This window comes from Pristiophorus japonicus, chromosome 17 (genome assembly GCF_044704955.1).
Source record: "Pristiophorus japonicus isolate sPriJap1 chromosome 17, sPriJap1.hap1, whole genome shotgun sequence".
Lineage (NCBI taxonomy): Eukaryota > Metazoa > Chordata > Chondrichthyes > Pristiophoridae > Pristiophorus > Pristiophorus japonicus.
Window position 1 is genome coordinate 87,598,213 of NC_091993.1, and position 19,666 is coordinate 87,617,878.

Below are 19,666 nucleotides of genomic sequence, written 5' to 3' on the forward strand. Positions count from 1 at the left end.
GGAGGGGAGGGGGGTGAGGAGGGAGGGAGGGGAGGGGGGGTGAGGAGGGAGGGGAGGGGAGGGGGTGAGAGGGAGGAGGGGAGGGGGGTGAGGAGGAGGGAGGGAGGGGAGGAGGAGGGAGGGAGGGGAGGGGGGGGTGAGGAGGGAGGGAGGGGAGGGAGGGAGGGGTGAGGAGGAGGGGAGGGAGGGTGAGGAGGGGGGAGAGGGGGTGAGGGGGAGGGGAGGAGGGAGGGAGGGGAGGGGGGGGAAGAGGTGGGGTGAGAAGGGTGAGAAGGGAGGGAGGGAGGAGGGAGGGAAGAGGGGGGGAGAGAAGGAGGGAGGTGAGAAGGGAGGGGGTGAGGGGGGTGAGAAGGGAGGGAGGGGGGTGAGGGGGTGGAAGGGAGGGAGGGAGGGGACGGGGTGAGGAGGGAGGGAGGGGAGGGGGGTGAGGAGGGAGGGAGGGGAGGGGGGGAAGAGGTGGGGGTGAGAAGGGTGAGAAGGGAGGGAGGTGAGGAGGGAGGGAAGAGGGGGGAGGGAAGAGGGGGGGTGGAGAAGGAGGGAGGTGAGAAGGGAGGGGGTGAGGGGGTGAGAAGGGAGGGGTGAGGGGGGTGAGAGGGAGGGAGGGAGGGGACGGGGTGAGGAGGGAGGGAGGGGAGGGGGTGAGGAGGGAGGGAGGGATGGGGGTGAGGAGGGAGGGAGGAGAGGAGGGAGGAAAGAGGGGGGGTGAGGAAGGGAGGGAGGTGAGAAGGGAGGGGGTGAGAAGGGGGGAGGGAGGGGAGTGGGGTGGAAGGAAGGGAGGGGAGGGGGGTGAGAAGGGAGGGAGGGAGAGGGGGTGAGGAGGGAGGGGGGGAGGGGGGTGAGGAGGGAGGGAGGGGAGGGGGTGAGGAGGGAGGAGGGGAGGGGGGGGGGAGGGGAGGGGGGGGAGGAGGGAGGGAGGGGAGGAGGGGGGGTGTGAGGAGGGAGGGGAGGGAGGGGGGGGGTGGGAGAGGGGAGGGTGGGAGGGGAGGGGTGGGGGGAGGGGAGGGGAGTGAGAAGGGAGGGGAGTGAGAAGGGAGGGAGGGGAGGGTGGGGAGGGAGGCGAGGAGGGGAGGGGTGGGGAGGGGAGTGAGAAGGGAGGGAGTGAGAAGGGAGGGGAGGGAGTGAGAAGGGCGGGAAGGGGGAGTGAGAAGGGAGGGAAGGGGGGAGAGAAGGGAGAGAGGGAAGGGCGGAGAGAAGGAGAGAGGGAAGGAGGGGTGAGAGAAGGGAGAGAAGGGAGAGAGGGGAGGGGGGTGAGAGAAGGAGAGAGGGGAGGGGGGGGGAGAGAGAGGAGGAGGAGGGGGAGGGGTGGTGAGGGAAGGGAGGGGGGAGGGGGGGAGGGGAGGGAGGGGGGGAGCGAAGGAGGGGAGGGAGGGGGGGAGCCGAAGGAAGGGAGGGGAGGGGGGAGGGGAGGGAGGGAGTGGAGTGGAGTGGAGTGAGTGTAGGGAGGGAGAGGTCGAGGGGAGGGGGAGAGGAGGGGATGGAGGAAGGGGAAGGGGGGGAGAAGAGAGAGAGAGAGAGAGAGAGAGAGAGAGAGAGAGAGAGAGAGGGGAGAAGAGAGAGAGAGGGGAGAAGAGAGAGAGAGAGAGAGAGAGAGAGAGAGAGAGAGAGGGGAGAAGAGAGAGAGAGAGAGAGAGAGGGGAGAAGAGAGAGAGAGAGAGAGAGGGAAGAAGAGAGAGAGAGAGAGAGAGAGAGGGGGGAGAAGAGAGAGAGAGAGAGAGAGAGGGGGGAGAAGAGAGAGAGAGAGCGCGAGAGAGAGCGCGAGAGAGAGCACGAGAGAAAGAGCGAGAGCGAGAGCGAGAGGGAGAGAGAAGGAAGAGAGAGAAGGGAGAGGGAGCGAGAAGGGAGAGAGAGAAGGAGAGAGGAGAGGAGAGGAGAGAGAGAGAGAGAGAGAGAGAGAGAGAGAGAGAGAGAGAGAGAGAGAGAGAGGGGAGAAGAGAGAGAGAGAGAGAGAGAGAGAAGGGAGAGAGAGAGAGGGAGAGAGAGAGAAGAGAGAGAGAGAAGGGAGAGAGAGAAGGAGAGAGAGGGGGAGAGAGAGAGGAGAGAGAGAAGGGAGAGAGAAGGGAGAGAGAAGGGAGAGAGAGAGGAGAGAGAAGGGAGAGAGAGAGAAAGAAGGAGAGGGAAGCTAACGGGCCGAGCCCGGCCGGGCCCAACACTTCGAGCTTAGACTTACCGGATTGACAGATAGGTGGCGTCGGGTCCGGGGTCCAGGGTCCGGGGTCCGGGGGGGTCGAGAGCGCGGATCGGGGGGAGTGCGGGTTGGGGCGGAGGGGAGGGGGGTCGGTCGGTCGGGGAGGAGTGGAGATCGGTCGGGGGGGGGGGGGTGGAAAGAGAGTGGAGATCGGTCGGGGGGGGGCGGAGATCGGTTGGGGGGGGGCGGAGATCGGTCGGTGGCTGGGGGGGGGGGGCGGAGATCGGTCGGGAGCAGAGATCGGTCGGGGAGGGGAAGGTCGGGGAGGGGAAGGTCGGGAGCGAAGGTCGGGGGAGCGAAGGTCGGGGGGGGGAAGGTCGGGAGTGGGGGAAGCGGAGGTCGGATCGGGGGGGGGGAGGGGCGGGAGCGGGAGTCAAGTCGGGTCCGGAGGAAGCAGGAGCTGGGCGTGGGAGGAGGCTTATCGACGCAGCCGCAGTGAGGCCATTCGGCCAGGGCTAGGGGCTGCGTGCTTCGGGCCCCTGCCACACAGTTTTGAGCGCCTGGAGCTACTGCACATGCACGCCCACTGTAGCGCGCCTGTGCAGAGGTCCCGGCACTGTTTTCAGCGCAGGGACCTGGCTCCGCCCCCTAAGCTTGTGCTGTGCTGCGCCGAGCTGCAAACGACCTGCAGGGAGCCGGAGAATAGGTAAGTTTTTTTTAGGCGCACTTTCTGGCGCGAAAAATGGGCGTCCAGGTCGGGGCTGCGCCATTCTAGGCGCGGCCCGAAACTTGGGCCCATTATTTTCATCAAAATAAAACCAGTGTGGTCTAAGCTAAAGATTCCTCTTTCCTTTCAGAGGCAGCACTCAAGGACACTCCTGTAAATTACGAATTCCAGGTTTATTAATACCTCACATAAGGGGCCCAAATTTGCCCAGGAGTTGCTTCATTTTTTTTGGTGCAACTTGATTATTCTGGAGTATCTTAAAAATCCCCATTCTGCACATTTTATTTGCGCCAGTGTAAGTGAGTTAGTTCAGAAATTTTTAGTTTCGTTTTTCTTTCAAAAGGGGGCATTACCAGCCACCTACGCCTGTTTTGGCCATTTAAGCCAGTTTGGACAGCTAATAGTTACGCCAAACTAACTTCGGCCAGCATATGTGGCCGCACAGAAAACCCTTGCGGAGATTTAAGAAATCAGCGCAGGTAGTCAGAAATTGTGGGGGGAGGGGGTGGGGGGAAGGGAAGCAGAGAGGACCTTGCAAAGCACTAAACACCTTCAAAACAACATTCAAGAAGCATAAAAACCATTAATAATAAATAAATAAATAATATTAAAAAAAAATAAAACAAGTCCTACCTTCATAACTCGGCCCGGGAAGTCAGTGGGCTTGCTGGAGACCACTCGGCTGGGGAGAGGTGCGGGACTCTCTCCTTGATGTGTGTAAGCCCGGCGCGCGTCATGATGCCACTCGGCCTGGGATAGGGGCGGGACATCGGGTCCCACGCTGCAGAGGAGTTACTGCGCATGCGCAAAACCTCCAGTGTGCATGCGTTGAGCTGCCGGCACTCTTGAGCGCAGGGCCTTAGCTCTGTCCAGCACTGTAATTGTCACGCCGTGCCAAGCACACGGACAGTCGACAGAGTGAGGCGAATACGGCGGTATCTTTTCGGCGCCGTTTTGAGCGTGGAAAGTCGGCGCACTTGCATACCCAGAGTGATCGGCTGAGCATTTCCAGCATTTTATGTTTTTGTTTCACATTTCTATTTTGCTTTTTGGTGAATCTGATGTTCTTTTTGCATTCCTATTCACCTTATGCTATTTAAATCAACCACGGTATTTTTAGGATGATGTTTGTATCAATTTTTACTAATTTTTGTTTAATAATCTATCAAAGCCAGATATAGAATACTGTTTCAGTTATCAATTATATATTTTGCAACATCATATAAAGTGTTACTTAGAAAGTATATATTTTTTTTAAATATGAACTTCTCTGCTTTGTTTTCTTAAGTGAAAGTAATTGAGTTATTTTAGAAAATCATGACAAATCTATTGTGACATCAAGAATCAATTTTAATAGACTGCAGTAAGACATCATTTTTGCATACCATAGCTGTGGACAATAACCTTAAAAAATGTTTAAGGTCTCTATGGGAATTACATCAGTTGTAGTGACTGGAACTAATTTAGTAGCTTCTTGGCCTCAGAAGTACCCCATTCCCATACACAATACTCGTTTGTTGCAGAGCTATTTTAAGTTTCTAGCTCTGACAGGCTGTTGGCTAAAATAAATAGCTTCAATCAATTTAAACTTCCTCATATCAGGTCAACTGGCTTATGGAATATTTTTCTGTTGTACACCATCAATACATTTCATTGCAAAAACATCCCCACTTCAGCAAAATGTATAGTTCACTTTTTTAAGTAAAAGGTAGGAAATACTTGAATTAGTCAGCCTTAAAGTAGGGAGGCAGGAGAAAGGCAAGTAAACATTTTTAAACCTTAAAAGGAAACAAAAAAGGTGTTCAAGAACAGGAGAGAGTAAAATTCAAGGTTAACAAAGAGAGTGACAGGAAATATTAGCAGAGAAAAGGGGACAATAGAATTAGCACAGATAAAGTGTTATTAATACTTATGTAAAATTGTACTTTAAATGTTTAATTTAGTTGTTTGGACTTAATATTACAGTAATCAAGGTATTGCTGATGTTGGAGTAGCTTTATTACGTTAATATTATTATTTTCACTTTCGCAATCTGAAGGATGAAAAGTAAAAATAACAGCGGACCAGGAACCTAGGAGTTTCTGGGTAGTCTAACAGTTACTTATATATTTTGAAATATGAGTGATATAATAAATATTAATGAAATGTTTAATTAAGGGGTCTTTAAATATTCTGTCTTGATGGGCTACATAGTGCATATCAGGCCGCCACTTATAAAATTTAAATCAATGTTCCTATTAATTTGGAAACTCTTCAAGTCGATGAAACCAACACATTTAAGTGCTCTGATTTAGGACTTCGCCACCACTGAAGTACTGAAAATAACCAGGTCCAATCCTTCATGCCCACAAGATTCAAATAAAAAATACAAGTGCAAAAAGAAGTGTGTTGCCTAGGCTGCACGTGGACCAAAAGCCGCAGGTTGAACATAATGGTTTAATTTATTAGTTGAAATGCAAAAAGTTACAGGTATCTCTATTGATCTGTAGGGGCTGATCCTGCAACCGAGAGCTTCCATTAATCAGCCCTATAGTTTTGAACTGAGGAAAATACAACTGTAATTTTTTTTCCCAAATGATCATCTTCAGCAGATAATCATCTTCAGCAGATAAATTCAATGATCTCGCACCAGAGAGCATCAGTTGAAGGGAGTGTGGGTCAGAGTACCAATGCAACAGCATTGTAGCCCTATCACCCACTTATGTGCTCTTCGATTGCAACTCACTACTGGGAGTGTTGGATTGGTTAGTTTACCTTTAGTTTTCTGTGCCGTGCCTGTGCCATTATCAAAAAAATACTCTGGTTCTTACATGAAGGTTTCCACTGCAAAAGATTTAACCTTTGAAGCTTTGCTGGTCTCAACAGCAGAATGCAATAATCAAAACAAACCCTAGTGCTACAGAATAGAAGCTAGCGGTAAGAGTCTGGGAACAAGGGTATGCTTTCAGTTGTAGGTGAACATATACAAGGAGCTACAGATAGCCAAGACGGATAATAAGAAATAAAAGCTTTCACAGCGATATCAAACACTCATTTGAAAATTTTATAAAAAAGGGCTATGTTATGTCTACTTCAAATTCTGATAGTGAAAGCTCAAACAAAGGGTCTCAGTAGTGACATACTGTGGTGTACTCTCTTTTTAACTTGTAAAATTATCAGTGTCAAGACACAGGTGTAAAGTGTATCACATTTGACTGTCATGCAAATGAAAACATAACCTACCCAGCTTTTCTTTTTCTTCTTTTTGGCATCAGCGTCTTTCCCACTCCCAATACTGGAATGGCTTGTTATGCTGTTGAGGCTGGAGATACTGTCTGATGAGTTCTGTCTCTTTATACGCAATTCTGTTAAACAAGACAATGCAACGCAAGCACATTACACAGCTATCAGTTGATACATTGGATCTATTTTAAGATAAAGTTCAAATATTTCTCATCTATGCTTCATGTTCTGTATGTAATTTTATCAAAAACCCAGGGGAAATTCTGAAATCAAAATCACAATTAATTAACATTTTCTGTAAGGTCAGTCTGTATACTAACAGAATTGGTCCTGGAAGCCAGATTTCACTGTTGTTTAATTACCCAGGTTGATCAAATAATTCACATTAAGCCAAAATATACCAGATCAGAATAAAAGTTGCTATTTGTAGTGTTATCATCATCAAAGTCTGTGATTTGTGAGCAAGATTTTCTGTGGTTTCTATGTGTAATGTTATGTTAAGCATAGTGGGAAGATTTCCTTTGTTTGCAATTACTGTGAGCTTGCAAGTGATTTAAAGACAATATTCAATTCTGCTTCTTAACAGAGAATTACAACACAAAATCTGTCTGTTTGGCCGAGTCAGTCAGTATTGATGTTCATCCTCCACATGAGCAGCAGTCCTAATACACTCTGCCCACCCTGTTCACATATTCTTTTATTCCCCTTTGCTTCGGCCCCCTATCTAACCTATTCTTAATTGTTGACATGGTCTCTGCTCCTTGTGCATGCCACAGCCTTATATCCTCTATGTAGAGCTCTTACACTTGCTCATATCGGTTAGAAATTAGGAATAGCTAAAAATATATGGTTATATGAATGAAACTGTGACGTGAATAATACTGTATTAGAGCTCGAGACAAGTAAGGGGTTAATGTATAAGTTGTGTTTTACTGGAACTGCTCGTTTCATTTTCCTGGCAACTTGTATTGGAGCTGGAGACAAAGTGTCTTCAGACTAGTATTAGATAAGAAGAATAGATGCATAACATTTCACACAGGGGCAGCCACATATGGCCTTGCGTTACAGGCTAGCTGTCTGCTGTTTGTAAATTAGGGTTTTGACATTGTTAAACATATCTTTAATTTGGCCAACTAAGGCCCAACCTATGTTTCTTCCCTTATTACTAATAACCATATTATAATGCTAAGGTAGGAATTGGAGTTTGTTTAATAGAATTCCTTGCGAAAAATTAATTAGTACAAGGACATAGAATAGAAGGAATTTATGAGTTAAGGTATCATCTCAGGATGGAATAGTCTGTTAGATTAAGGGGAGATGGTTTGGATAGCAGCTGGTTGAGTAGGCAGTTCAAACCCTCAAAGGGTTGTGAATCTTTGGAATGCTCTATCCCAGAGAGCTGTGGGTGCTCAGTCGTTGAGTAAATTTCCAGACAGAGATCAATAGATTTTCAGATACTAAAGGAATCGAGGGATATGGAGATAGTGCAAGAAGGTGGAGTTATGGTAGGGTGGAACAGGCTCGAAGGGCTGAATGGCCTTCTCCTGCTTCTATTTCTTATGCTTAATTATTTTCTCTTCCTCTATATAATTAATAACTTCATCTTTAATAAAAGATTCCAAAATATTCTCTACCATAGATATTAAATGAACTGGACTATAATTGTGTTGTTTTGTCCAAGTACAATAAACATCAGATAAATGGCATAAATCAAGGTTTCATAGAACTGTCCATCTACAATGAATATAGCTGATGTGAGGAGAGAGAGATGAATGGGACGTAAGGAAACATTAAAGTTCAAATATTTTGCTAGCTAAGTTTCAACAGTTGAAGAGCAGCTGCTGTCCAGTTCTTATACCAACAGAACAAGAATTACCTTTGGGTGTTAAGTCAGGAGTGTTCAGTGCTCCATGTATAACAGCCTGTGCTTCTGCATTCTTTTTGTGCAACAGGTCAATTGTTTCTTTAAGATCAAATAACTCAGTATCCTGTTCGAAGTTAAGACAAAAAATGTAATTACCATCAAAGGAAGAACTTAATCTTTAAGCAAAATAGCTCACAGTATTTAACCTGAAAATAGTACAGGTAAATAAATGCTACCTTTGATAATCAAAAATAACATATGCAATAATGAAAGGCTGGTATACTAACAGTAGCTTTAATATTTAATAGAATCAAACCTGTGCAGTGCATTAATGTAAGGAACCCAATTACTGTACACAATTTGGGGATAATTTAAATATAGTAATTTAAGACTTAGCTGAAATTTCAGTGTGATTTTTACATTGCTAATTCAGTTGTAATGAGAAAAAAATGATGGATTCTATTGCTGAATTTTACTATAGTACAATACTGAGTTAGCTCTAATTGATTTTTATCCATAGGACTTTATAGTCTGAAGTTTAAATGTTTATAACTCAAAAAAATGATCATAGTTGTATATGTCCTTTGTGAAGCCCAGTACACTCTCCATTTGCTCTGTAATGCAGTGAGGTACATGTGTTCCAATCCTGTTACTCTGTGGGAATTCCCTTAGAGCATAACTGAATTATTGGTATCAACATGGTTCAGTCTGTTTCAAGACCAATCGTGAGCCATCTGCCACCTCTCTTCTCTTTTCCACTAAATCTTTGCATGAGCTCAAAGAGTAACAGAAGTCAAGGTAGACATGTTTTTTGTTTGCTCTGCCAAAGCATTGTCTTTCTTTGAAGGAGAAAAATACTAAAATAGAAGGTGCTTTGTGTCCTCAGTGGAATGGAAACAAAGGTTTGGGAATGGGTTGGTTTCAATTAAAACAAATCTTTACATGCATATTAACAGGTTATGAGACAACATCTGAAGACTGCAGATAGTTTCCTGTAAACAATAAACAAAGTTATATATAATCTATTCTCATCAATATTTTAAAATAGAACGTTTTGGTTCCAAGGGTGAAATTGTTTTATTTTGGCCAACAAATAGATCAATCGGCATCATTCTTACATCTGCTTTCCCTTGACCTGGGGGTAGGGGTGGAGGAAGGAGGAGTATTTCAACTTTTTTCTATTCTGTTAGCCTAAGTTTACAAGATTGTTGTATGGCATTATCCTATACTCCACCCTAGTCTTAAACTTATTATCAAAGGGCCAAAATTGAATCAGTGAGTTGGATTATACACCTGTGCCACGTTTCCAAATTTACAACCATATCAGAATTTAGGAAGCATCTAGGCTGCTACATTACTTGAGGTGCTCACCTTCTCCCTTCTGAACTGAAGCAGCTCCTTACAGTTTTCTATTTTCATACTAATATCAGAATTTGCCTTGCTGTTCCTCACTCATAAATACCACCTTCACACAGCATCCAAAATATCAGTATTGCAATGAATCGTCTTCTCTATTAATTACCCTGTTATAGCAGAAACTCCTGTTATGCACCATCTGTCAATATGATAAAACAGATGGCAATTTTCCATTGATTTTTTTTTCTTTATCAGTATACTCCCACACGATTACTTAGTGACTGAGATCATAATGTACCTTAGCAATGTAGAACTTGGAAACATGTGACAATAGGATGACCTGGTGTAAGCTTTGTTCGAACAGTAGTTTGATTGTTATCTCATTATAACACTAGCTTCATTATCCTCCCCTTAAAAAATGGATGTCATGAACATGGTACATTACTGAGATGTGGCTTTATTTAGTCTAAGATTAGATTTAAAAAGCATCAAAGTATGGTTGGCACGGACCTTTTCTTCTGCGGTCACGGCAAGGTTCTGCAGACGAGACGTCATATTGGTCAGACTCTGCTCAAAAGCCGCCACAAGGTGAGCCTAAAAATTAGTCAGGAGAAAACTTTTTAAAACGTTGTCGATTTTAAAAGCACATTCACAAATGTTCAAAAACATTTACACAAAAGATACATTTTTGTTTTAGAATTACATTTTTTCCAACTCACACTAACTGAATTTTTTATTAAAAAGTAAACAAAATAAAAATAGCACAGTTGTGTATATTTTAAGTGATCACAAAGTGCAGCTCCTCCGATAGCCTACTAAGTAAAGACACTTTTTTGACAAGTTTATGAAGTTCAATAGATTAATATAGGCCATGGGCTTCATTGATCTTTAATTTCTGAAGCTTATAATGGTAAAAGAAAGACTGTACAGTATAACAGAATAATAGCAATGTAGTTAATGTCTTTAATGATGACTTTCATTTCTGTAGCTAAAGACTGATAAAGGAATGACTGTATGGTTCAAAGGAATGATCACAATGTTGTAAATGTGTTTAATGTTGAGGAAATCCAATACAATAAAGTAAAGGCACCATGAAGTGTTGCCAGGAGGTCACAGGTTCAATTCCTGGTCTATACTAATTTACCTGATCTCAGCTGAGGCAGCACCTTTTACCAATTGACTTCAGCTTCCCTGGGCCAACGACTAGAAAAATCATCAAGGGTTCTTGGTCTTAACTGCAAAGTGTTTGCATCTCGAGTGCGAACAGGAATATTTGACTGAGGTTTCCTTCATGGTATAAGAGCCTGATGACAATCATCTTTCAGGCAGAGATGAAAAATGGCTACTTAGGCAAGGCACCAATTTTAGCACCTGGGTGGGAATGCTGCTTAGCAAGTTATCTGGGAGTGGCAGCAGGGAGGCACAGTTGATTTTAATGGCAGGGCGGGATTAGCATGCCACTTGCTGACCAAAACATCCGGGAAGTTGGCAAGAAGCGCACGTCCGACCATTAAAATTGGGTTGCTGGAGGCTAAATGTTAACTCAGATAGGACCCTTACAATTGACAGAAAGAAGAATCAGTTTTCATTTAATCATTCTGAATATATTAAAGAACACAGTGAAATAATGTAATGAGGAGGGCCTAATGTGTTCTCCTTATAACTGGTCGTAACGCACCAAGACCTCCTCTGCAACCAATGCAATTGCCCAGGGATTGAAATATTGGGATCATGTGCACAGCATATGCACAAGGCCCATTAAGACAACAGAAAATATTTAAATCAGGACATTTCCCCGTACTGCAATTGGAGTACTTCAGTGGCACGCTATACATTTAAGGGCTGGGCTTTCCAGTCCTTTGCGCTCCGTGTCTCGCCCCAGAGGGGCGTGAAAGGCGGCGTTCAAGTCTTCTGCGCCCCGTCACGATCCTCAAGTCCCATTTTGTGGTGGCGCTAAGTAGCACCAGCGGGAAGAGCTGCGTCGGGTGTGCAACATCTCTCATTGCGACACCGACAGGAGTTTGGACTTTTGCTCGATTTGTCCGCCCGAAAGTGCGCCCGCAATGATCGCCTGGGAAATCAGTGCAGTCCCACGATGCCGGCAGCGCAGAGGTAGCTAATGTTCTGTAAAGGTAAGTGCGAGTGCTTGTTCTTTTAATTTTTTTAACGATTTGTGTTGTGATGGCGTGGGCAATGTTTTGGGAATGTTTTATGGTTTTATTTTTAAGGGTCCCGCCCCCAGGCCTCTGTCGGAGTGTACACGGCCCAGCATTTTTGTTCGCGAGTTTCCCATCCTTGCACCATGAAAAGTTGTACAACGCCTCCCTTCATGCTATGCGGCCAACACAGGGCGCAGATGCCGAAACTTCCTTACCAAAGGGCAAACTATACCTGGCCGGTAACCTTCCCGCCCCGCTTCTGTTTTCGCCCCGAAAACCAAAAAGCCTAAAATCCAGCCCTGGGTGCCCATTTGGAGTGGATGGTTTAAGGGAGAAATGTAAAGATGAACAAATGTTATTATTTATTGACTCCCCTTTATATGGGGCCACGCTTACCTTGCCCCACCACTTCCCTGGACCCAAAGGCTTATTAATCTCTGGGGACTTTATGTACCACAAGTTTAAAAAAAAAATCTGGTGCTCAAAAGGAAACCTCAACCCTTCACTAGATACTGTGCCCAATAATTTGACTCCTGGGGTATCATGCACTATATCCTGACCTTGCATTGTTGTGCGAGGTTAGCTCATTTCTGTTGGACACAAAGCATGCTTAAGGAACATTGGCCCCAGTGTGTTCATCAACTGCAATATTTTCCATTCACTGTTCTTCATTGCCAACGCCGGTTTATTTATGTTCACTCAATCTCATGCTAAATTTCAGAGATGGATGGTGCTCCTGGTTAGTTTCGGCGATACAGGCATCAATCATGAAAAGCCAGCCATTACGCTGAATATTCCATGTTTCATGACTTTAATCATTATCACACTACTTTTAACAGAAAAGCATTAACAGATGTGTTGTACTAAATAGGGTGTTTTATGCCTGTCATTAAGGTAGTAGAAAGAAACAACTTACATTAGTAGATAGTTGTGATGTAAGTGCAGAAACCTTGTCATGTGAGGATTCAAGTTCCCTACGGAGTTTGCGAATTTGCTGTAACAAAGAATCCCACATTAACTCAAATTGTTTATCGTATTGCAATTACAACGTACAATGGAAGCTTCTGAATATAAAACATCCATTTTATTCAAATGTACCTATTAAGCAAATACCATTAAGTGTACTGATTCCAATTACCAATAAGATGTCTTGACAATGGCCCAGACTAATATAAATTACAGATTTATATTAGTCATAAAGAGCACACAATGCTGAATGTTGAATTTCAACTGATTTCAGTACATGATAAAGACGAGTAGGAATGTATCAACTCCTGAGTAGACATACATTTAACCAAATATTCCAATTAACAAAATGTCCATTAGCTGCCACACTGCACTGAGATAAATCAATAAATCTTCAAATATTCATACCTCGCCCTGGACCTTGTCTTCACTCTACAAGAAGTACAAATAAAACATTATTTTCAAACCTACGAGTTAGCAAATAATGCGGAAATCTTCTAAATGTCACCTCCCATCTAAACTAGTGTGTAATAGCACTAAATAGATACTGAAAGGGAACATTCAAGTCACTTTCATTCTTTTGAACATATTATAAAGCTCAGTAACTTAAGAAAACTGGCAGCAGAGACATTGCCACACATCAAATTTTCAGTAAACAAAACCAACAAAAACTGGATTCGTTTATCGATCTATAGGAAAGATACCCTTTCTTTGAGCAGACCGTCACATTCTTATCTCTGTGCTACAGTCTCTATATTGACATGTTTTGCACTGTAATTCTTTGCCACATTACATACAAGATAATTACACAAACCTAACTGGCGTTTCTCAGACTGATAACAGAGTCACAGGTGCCCATTGTTCTTGTGAAATTTAGTGTCATTTATAGTTCATCCAAGTATGAATAAATAAATAGCATGGAATTCATGTCTGACAAAGTTAGCTACTTTGAGAAAATTAATTCTAGTTTAAACTGTAATTCTTTTCTCCAAACATACTGATAATAAATTTTTTTTTAAATGAAACTACAAAATGTTATTCTCCTTGCATGATTACTACTCTGCACAACCTTGAGGACAGCAAGATCCAGAGAACTATCCATAGCTGCTCGGACGTTAGCTTGAAGTGTAGTATGATGGGGAGCATCAATTCTCCTCTCCATTAAAGTGGAGCGACTCACAACTGGAAGTCAGGACAGCCAGTAGAAGATTTAAAAGTGACAATGAGTGGCAATATTGACTGCTGTTTTGAGACTGGCCAGCCACATTTAGTATCCCCAAACCTCAGACATTGGTAACAGACTTGCACTATTCTGCATTCTTCTTTCATTGAGGCAGAATTTCCCCATCCCTTTTGATCTCCTCCCCGAGTTGAAAGGAAATGTAGCACAACTGTGATTGTTTTCCTTAGAGCAGAGAAGTTTAAGAAGAGATTTGATAGAGGTGTTCCAAATTATGAATCAGAGGCTTTGATGGAGTTGATAGGGAGAAACAGTTTCTACTGGCAGGAGGGTCAGTAAGAGAGGGCATAGGTTAAAGATAATTGGCAAAAATCGAGGGGGGGAAAATGAGGTGAATTTTTTTTTTAAACACAACAAAATGTTATGATCTGGAATGCATTACCTGAAAGGATGGTGGAAGCAGATTCAATAGTAACTTTCAAAAGAGATTTGGATATATACATGAAAAGGAGACATTTTCTGGGCTATGGGAAGAGAGTAGGAGAATGTGACTAATTGGATAGCCAAAGTGCCGACACAGACGATGGGCTGAATAGCCTCCTTCTGTGCGGTATGATTCTATGAACTGTGGTAATTGCAGCCATGGGTATCCAGGCTCATTCAGTTCTTCATCAATCTACAAAGCATTGCAGTGTTGTATGCATAGTAGGTAACACAGGGCTGCTGAGATCTTGTTCCTGTAATAAGGTGCTGAATTAGCTTTAGATACAGAGCAGACTGATTAGAAATATAGATTTTATGGAGACAGAGTCCACTAAATTATTCTGCACTTCAGCACATTGTATAGTATTTTAAATAGATTGAAATATTGATTGGGAAGAAAATACTAAAAAGTGCAATTACTTAATCTATTATATTCTTAAAACCACATCAACTGAATATCATCTATCTCATGCTGCAGTAATATACATTTTCCAATACACATACATTTAAAGTCAGAGACTTAAAGCTGCCACTAAAAAATTATTCTAGAATATTTTTTAAAAGTAAAACAAGACTTACCGTGGAATGAACAGATGATGTGGTGGAGGCAAGTGAAAGTACTGAGCCGTGAACTGCAAAATAGTTTTTCAAATTGAGATAAGTAATTGTGTGATTGTTGTATTAAAATACATTTACACCTACAAATAGAAACATTTCCCTATGTATCACTGTTTACATTGATGCACATCACAATAATAAAATCCAATCACACTTCTCAAAGCCAATCCTACTCCCAGCATATTGTAAAAGTCACTGAATCCTCCAGATTGCAAACATCAGTTACACCATCAGCTCTTTATTGGACTAATGCTAGTTTTCGTTGGATATTTTCTGCCCGTTTCTTTCTATTGTATGCTGTTCATCACCTCACACGGCCTCCGGCCAAGAGTTTGTTGTCCATTTCTCCATGAGTGCTTTCAATGCATGACTTGACTGACAAGATTTGCAATTCAGAGAAGTGAAATGGACGTCAATATTTCTTGCCCTCCATCTCCAAGAAGAAAACTGTCCCAATGTATAATTGACAAGTGGAGAAATGTTAGTTTAGCACAGGAATATTTTCCTCAGTGAGCTTAACCTTGACGTAGTAGGGTAACAAGAGATGACAGCATAGTATCAAACACATGCTCAAATTGGTTAAGATAGTTAAAATTAAAATGGTTGAAGCAATACAGGGTATATCGGTTTTAAGCTTTTGACCACTTGCTGAGATCAGCAATGACAGTTGTGCAATATCGCTAATTCAAGCTACAATCTGTTGCTGAAAGCTGAGGGCGCCCACATACATTTTGTTGAAATCAGTACTATGCTGTGCAATAAATAGATCCAGCAAAAAATGCATTTAAAGGCACAACTTCTAGGAGAAATTAAAACGTAACACTTACTGAATTAAGTATGGGAACACAGGATTAGCACTAAAAGCATAATGGTAGAGATTAGAAGAACACAGTTCACATGGTGAAAGAAAGACTTGCATTTATAAAAGCGCCTTTCACGACCACCAGATGCCTCAAAGCATTTTACAGCATTACTTTTGGAGTGTAGTCACTGTTGTAATGTGGGAACAGCGCACCTTATTACGTCCTCAGGACATCCCAAAGCACTTTACAAGTAATGGATGCAAGTTAATGTGGAGAAACATGGTGACATATTTTGGAAGGCAATGGGAGTTTGCATGCACTGGAAAGGCGATGAAGAGTGTGGATCAATAGACATCTAGGAGTTGAATACAGGATTCCCTAAAAGTATGATTGCAAGATAATGTTATCGAAAGGGCCAGTAGTAATTCGAGTGTTATAAATCCCTATTTTTAAGTGATCACCAAGAGTGTGAGGAGAAGAGTTAGGAGAAATTAATTTGTGCAGAGTTGTTAAGTATCAAATGCAGGGCAACGGGATGGCTGCAAGGCAGTGGAATTTAATAATAGTGGTAGCGGACGGTATAGTTAGAGGGATAGAGAGTTTTCTCTGCAAGCGCGACCGGGAGTTCTGAAGGCTGTGTTGGCTGCCTGGTGCCACGGTTAAGGACTCTCGTAGCTGGATAAGAACTTGGAGTGGGAGGGGGAGGATCCAGTTGTCGCGGCCCATGTAGGAACCAACGAAATAGGCAGAACTAGGAATGAGGTTCTGCTGAGAGTGCTTGGAGAGCTATGGTCCCAAATTAAAACACAGAACCTCACAGGTAATAATCTCTGGATTGTTACCTAAGCCATGCACAAATTGGCATAAAGACAAGCAGATTAGGTGGTTAATTGGGTGGCTGAAAGAGTGGTGTGGGAGGCAAGAGTTTCAGTTCATAGGGCACTGGCATCAGTACTGGGGAAAGAGGGAGCTGTTCCATCAGGATGTAAACTGGGCTGGGATCAGTGTCTTGATGAATCGAATAACTAGGGCAGTAGATCGGGCTTTAAATTAATGGGTGGGGGGGGGTGGTGTGAGAGGGGTGAATTCAGGAAAGGGGAAATTCAAAATCATTACGGAATTGACAAGGCTGTAGAGCAGAGTAGTGATCTGGGTAAAAAATAAGCAGTGGGTCAGAGAGCTTAACAAAGGTAGCTGGGCATCAAGGAAAAATAGAAAAAAGTTAAAGCTAGAGGCACGATATCTGAATGGGGGAAGCATTCACAATAAAACAGATGAATTGATAGCATAGATTTAAATAAATGGGTTTGATATAATAGCTATTACGGAGACGTGGTTGCAGAGTGACCAAGATTGGGAACTAAATATTCCAGGATACCTGACTTTTAGAAGAGATAGGCAGAATGGAAAAGGAGGGGGTTTATCCCTGATAATCAAGGATGGGATAAATCTGTAGAGAGAAAGGATCTTAGCTCAGAAAAACAAGGTGTAGAATCACGTTAGGCAGAGCTAAGAAACAACAAGGGGCAGAAAACTCTGGTGGGTTTAGTTTATAGGCCCCCTAACAACATTTATAGTATTGGGCAGAGTATAAATCAAGAAATTAGAGGTGCATGTAACAAGGGTAATACAGTAATCATGGGAGGCTTTAATTGTCATGTGACTGGGCAATTTAAATTTGCAGTAATAGTGCGGAGGACGAGTTCATAGAATGCATTCAAGATAGTTTCCTACATCAGTATATCAAGGAACCAACAAGAGGACAGGCTATTTTAGATCTAGTACTGTGCAATGAGACCAGCGTTAATTAATAACTTTGTAGTAAAGGAGCCTCTGGGAACTGAGCAGTGATCATAATATGATAGAATTTGATGTTGAGTTTGAGTGTGATTTAGTTAAGTCAGAAACTAGGGTCTTAAATTTGATCAAAGAAAACTATGTAGGTACGAGAGGTGAATTAGCTAAAGTAGGTTGGGAAACTAGATTAAAAGATATGATGTTAGATAAGCAATGGGAAACAGTTAAAAGAAATGATTAATAATTCACAATGAATATACATTCCCTTAAAGAATAAAAACCCCACTGGAAAAATGTTCCAACCATGTCTAACAAGAGAAGTTAAAGATAGTATTAGATTAAAGGAAGAGGCATTATACTGTTGCCAGAAAGAGTAGTAAGCCCGAGGATTGGGAGGATTTTAGAAATCAGCAAAGGAGGACCAAGAAATTGAAAGAGAGAAAATAGAATGAGAGTAAACTAGTAAGAGGCATAAAAACAGATTTTAAAAGCTTCTACAAGTATATAAAGAGGATGAGTTTAGCAAAAGTAAACATGGGTCCCTTACAAGTGGAGACAGGAGAAATTAGAATCGGGAATAAGGAGATATTAAATAAATACATTGTATCCGTCTCTACGAAAGACACAAAACAGTCCGGAAATAGTGGGGAACCAAGGATCTAGTGAGAATGAGGAATTTAAGGAAATTAGTATTAGTAAAGAAATAGTACTGTAGAAATTAATAGGACCAAAGCTGACAAATCCCCTGGACCTAATGGCCTACATCCTAGGGTTTTGAAAGAGGTGGCTACAGCGATACTGGATGCATTAGTTTTGATGTTCCAGAATTTCCTAGATTCTAGAACGGTCACTGTGGATTGGAAGGTAGCTATGCAAGAAATGAAGGAGGGAGAAAATGGAACTACAGGCCAGTTAGCCTAACATTAGTCATAGGGAAAATTCTAGAATCTATTATTAGGGACGTGGTAACAGGGCACTTAGAAAATCATAATATGATTGGGCAGAGTCAACACGGATTTATGAAAGGGAATAAGTGTTGACAACTCTTTTTGAAGTTGGAACTAGCAGGGTTGATAAGGGGGAACCAGTGGATGTAGTGTAATTGGATTTTCAGAAAGCATTCGATAAGGTGCCACACAAGAGGTTATTACATAGAATTAGGGATCATGGGCTTGGTTGGGAGAGGGAATATATTAGCATCGACTGAGGATTTGTTAACAGAGTAGGAATAAACAGGTCATTTTCAAAGCAGGCTAAAGATATCTAGTAGCACTTACAGGTTTTCTATAAGCAATAACTACTGCTAGATTGACAACAGTTTTCAAACTTTCGTGTGTTGGAGCACCAGCAACTTTTGTCAAGAGGTAGTTTCAGCCATCCAAAACAAACAGTGCTACTAGTACAGAATCATTTTCTTCTTAGTGTATAGCAAGAGAAACAGGGGCCAAAATACAGTTGCTAAGCACCACCCATTAGTGCCCGAGAGGGATGCTAACGGGCCACTAAGCTCCTACCAATCGAGTACCGCACAGGCAGCGCCTCCCGGGAACTGCAGTAGAGGTTCACTGGCGGCATTAACAGTTAGCACTGTGCACTCTAGCGCCACCGACATGGTGACGTAGATGCGCGTGTAATGCCCCGTTAGCAACGTGGTCGCGAACTTCATTGGGTTCGCCTGCCTTAGCACCTGTCGTTAATCATGACAGGGAAAGCAGGCGTCCCCCAACCTTCCGGGGTGATGAGGAGACAGCTGAGCAGGTGGGTGTCCATAAGTTGCAATTTTTGAAGTTCCATTTCGTTGTTTTGCACTTATTTCACCTTTATTGGTGTGCAACACTCTTCAAAAGGAGCTCCAGTCCACTTTTTTCCAGGAAGTCCATCGGACCTCCCCTTTAGGCACTAGGATGCCGGTTTCCTAGTGCCAAAACTTCAGTTGTAATGCTGCGCTACCGCCCCACGAATCAGGGTTAGTGCCTCAAGAGGAGTGTAGAACGCTTCCCTTAGCTCTCCACTCCCCTCTCGGGGCGCGAAAATTGAATGTCCCGGTTGGAGGCAGTAAACATCGCCCGGCACTAAAGTTAGCGACCAGATGGTGTCAGCGTCTCAAACCAGGCTATACTGAATTTCCACCCCATAATGTGCTAATAAGTCAACAAATATAGAAGATATAGCAATAAAGTGAGACTGACAGAAACTGCTGACCTCTGGGATCCCTAAGCAGCGTTTCTGGGACCCCAGCTTGATAAGCTGTGCTCTGCAAAAAAAGTTACAATATAGCCATCCAGTAATGAAACACATATGTTTAGGCTTAGACAACAGTACTTGTCTTTGCTAACAAGGTCTTTGTAGTTTGACACCGCAAAAGG

At 43.1% G+C, this 19,666-nt stretch overlaps 1 protein-coding gene across 1 annotated transcript in view; it reads right to left on the reverse strand.

Annotated features, from left to right (window-relative positions):
- The window catches only part of LOC139227842 (neuron navigator 1-like), a 629,647-nt gene that overhangs the window by 99,418 nt on the left and 510,563 nt on the right, over positions 1-19,666 (reverse strand). Inside the window, exons 14-19 of the mRNA XM_070858918.1 lie at positions 14,662-14,714; positions 12,828-12,851; positions 12,370-12,447; positions 9,805-9,888; positions 7,951-8,062; positions 6,075-6,196 (exon numbers count right to left, since the gene is read on the reverse strand). Coding sequence (XP_070715019.1) covers positions 6,075-6,196; positions 7,951-8,062; positions 9,805-9,888; positions 12,370-12,447; positions 12,828-12,851; positions 14,662-14,714 — 473 coding nt within the window. The remainder of the gene's footprint in view (positions 1-6,074; positions 6,197-7,950; positions 8,063-9,804; positions 9,889-12,369; positions 12,448-12,827; positions 12,852-14,661; positions 14,715-19,666) is intronic.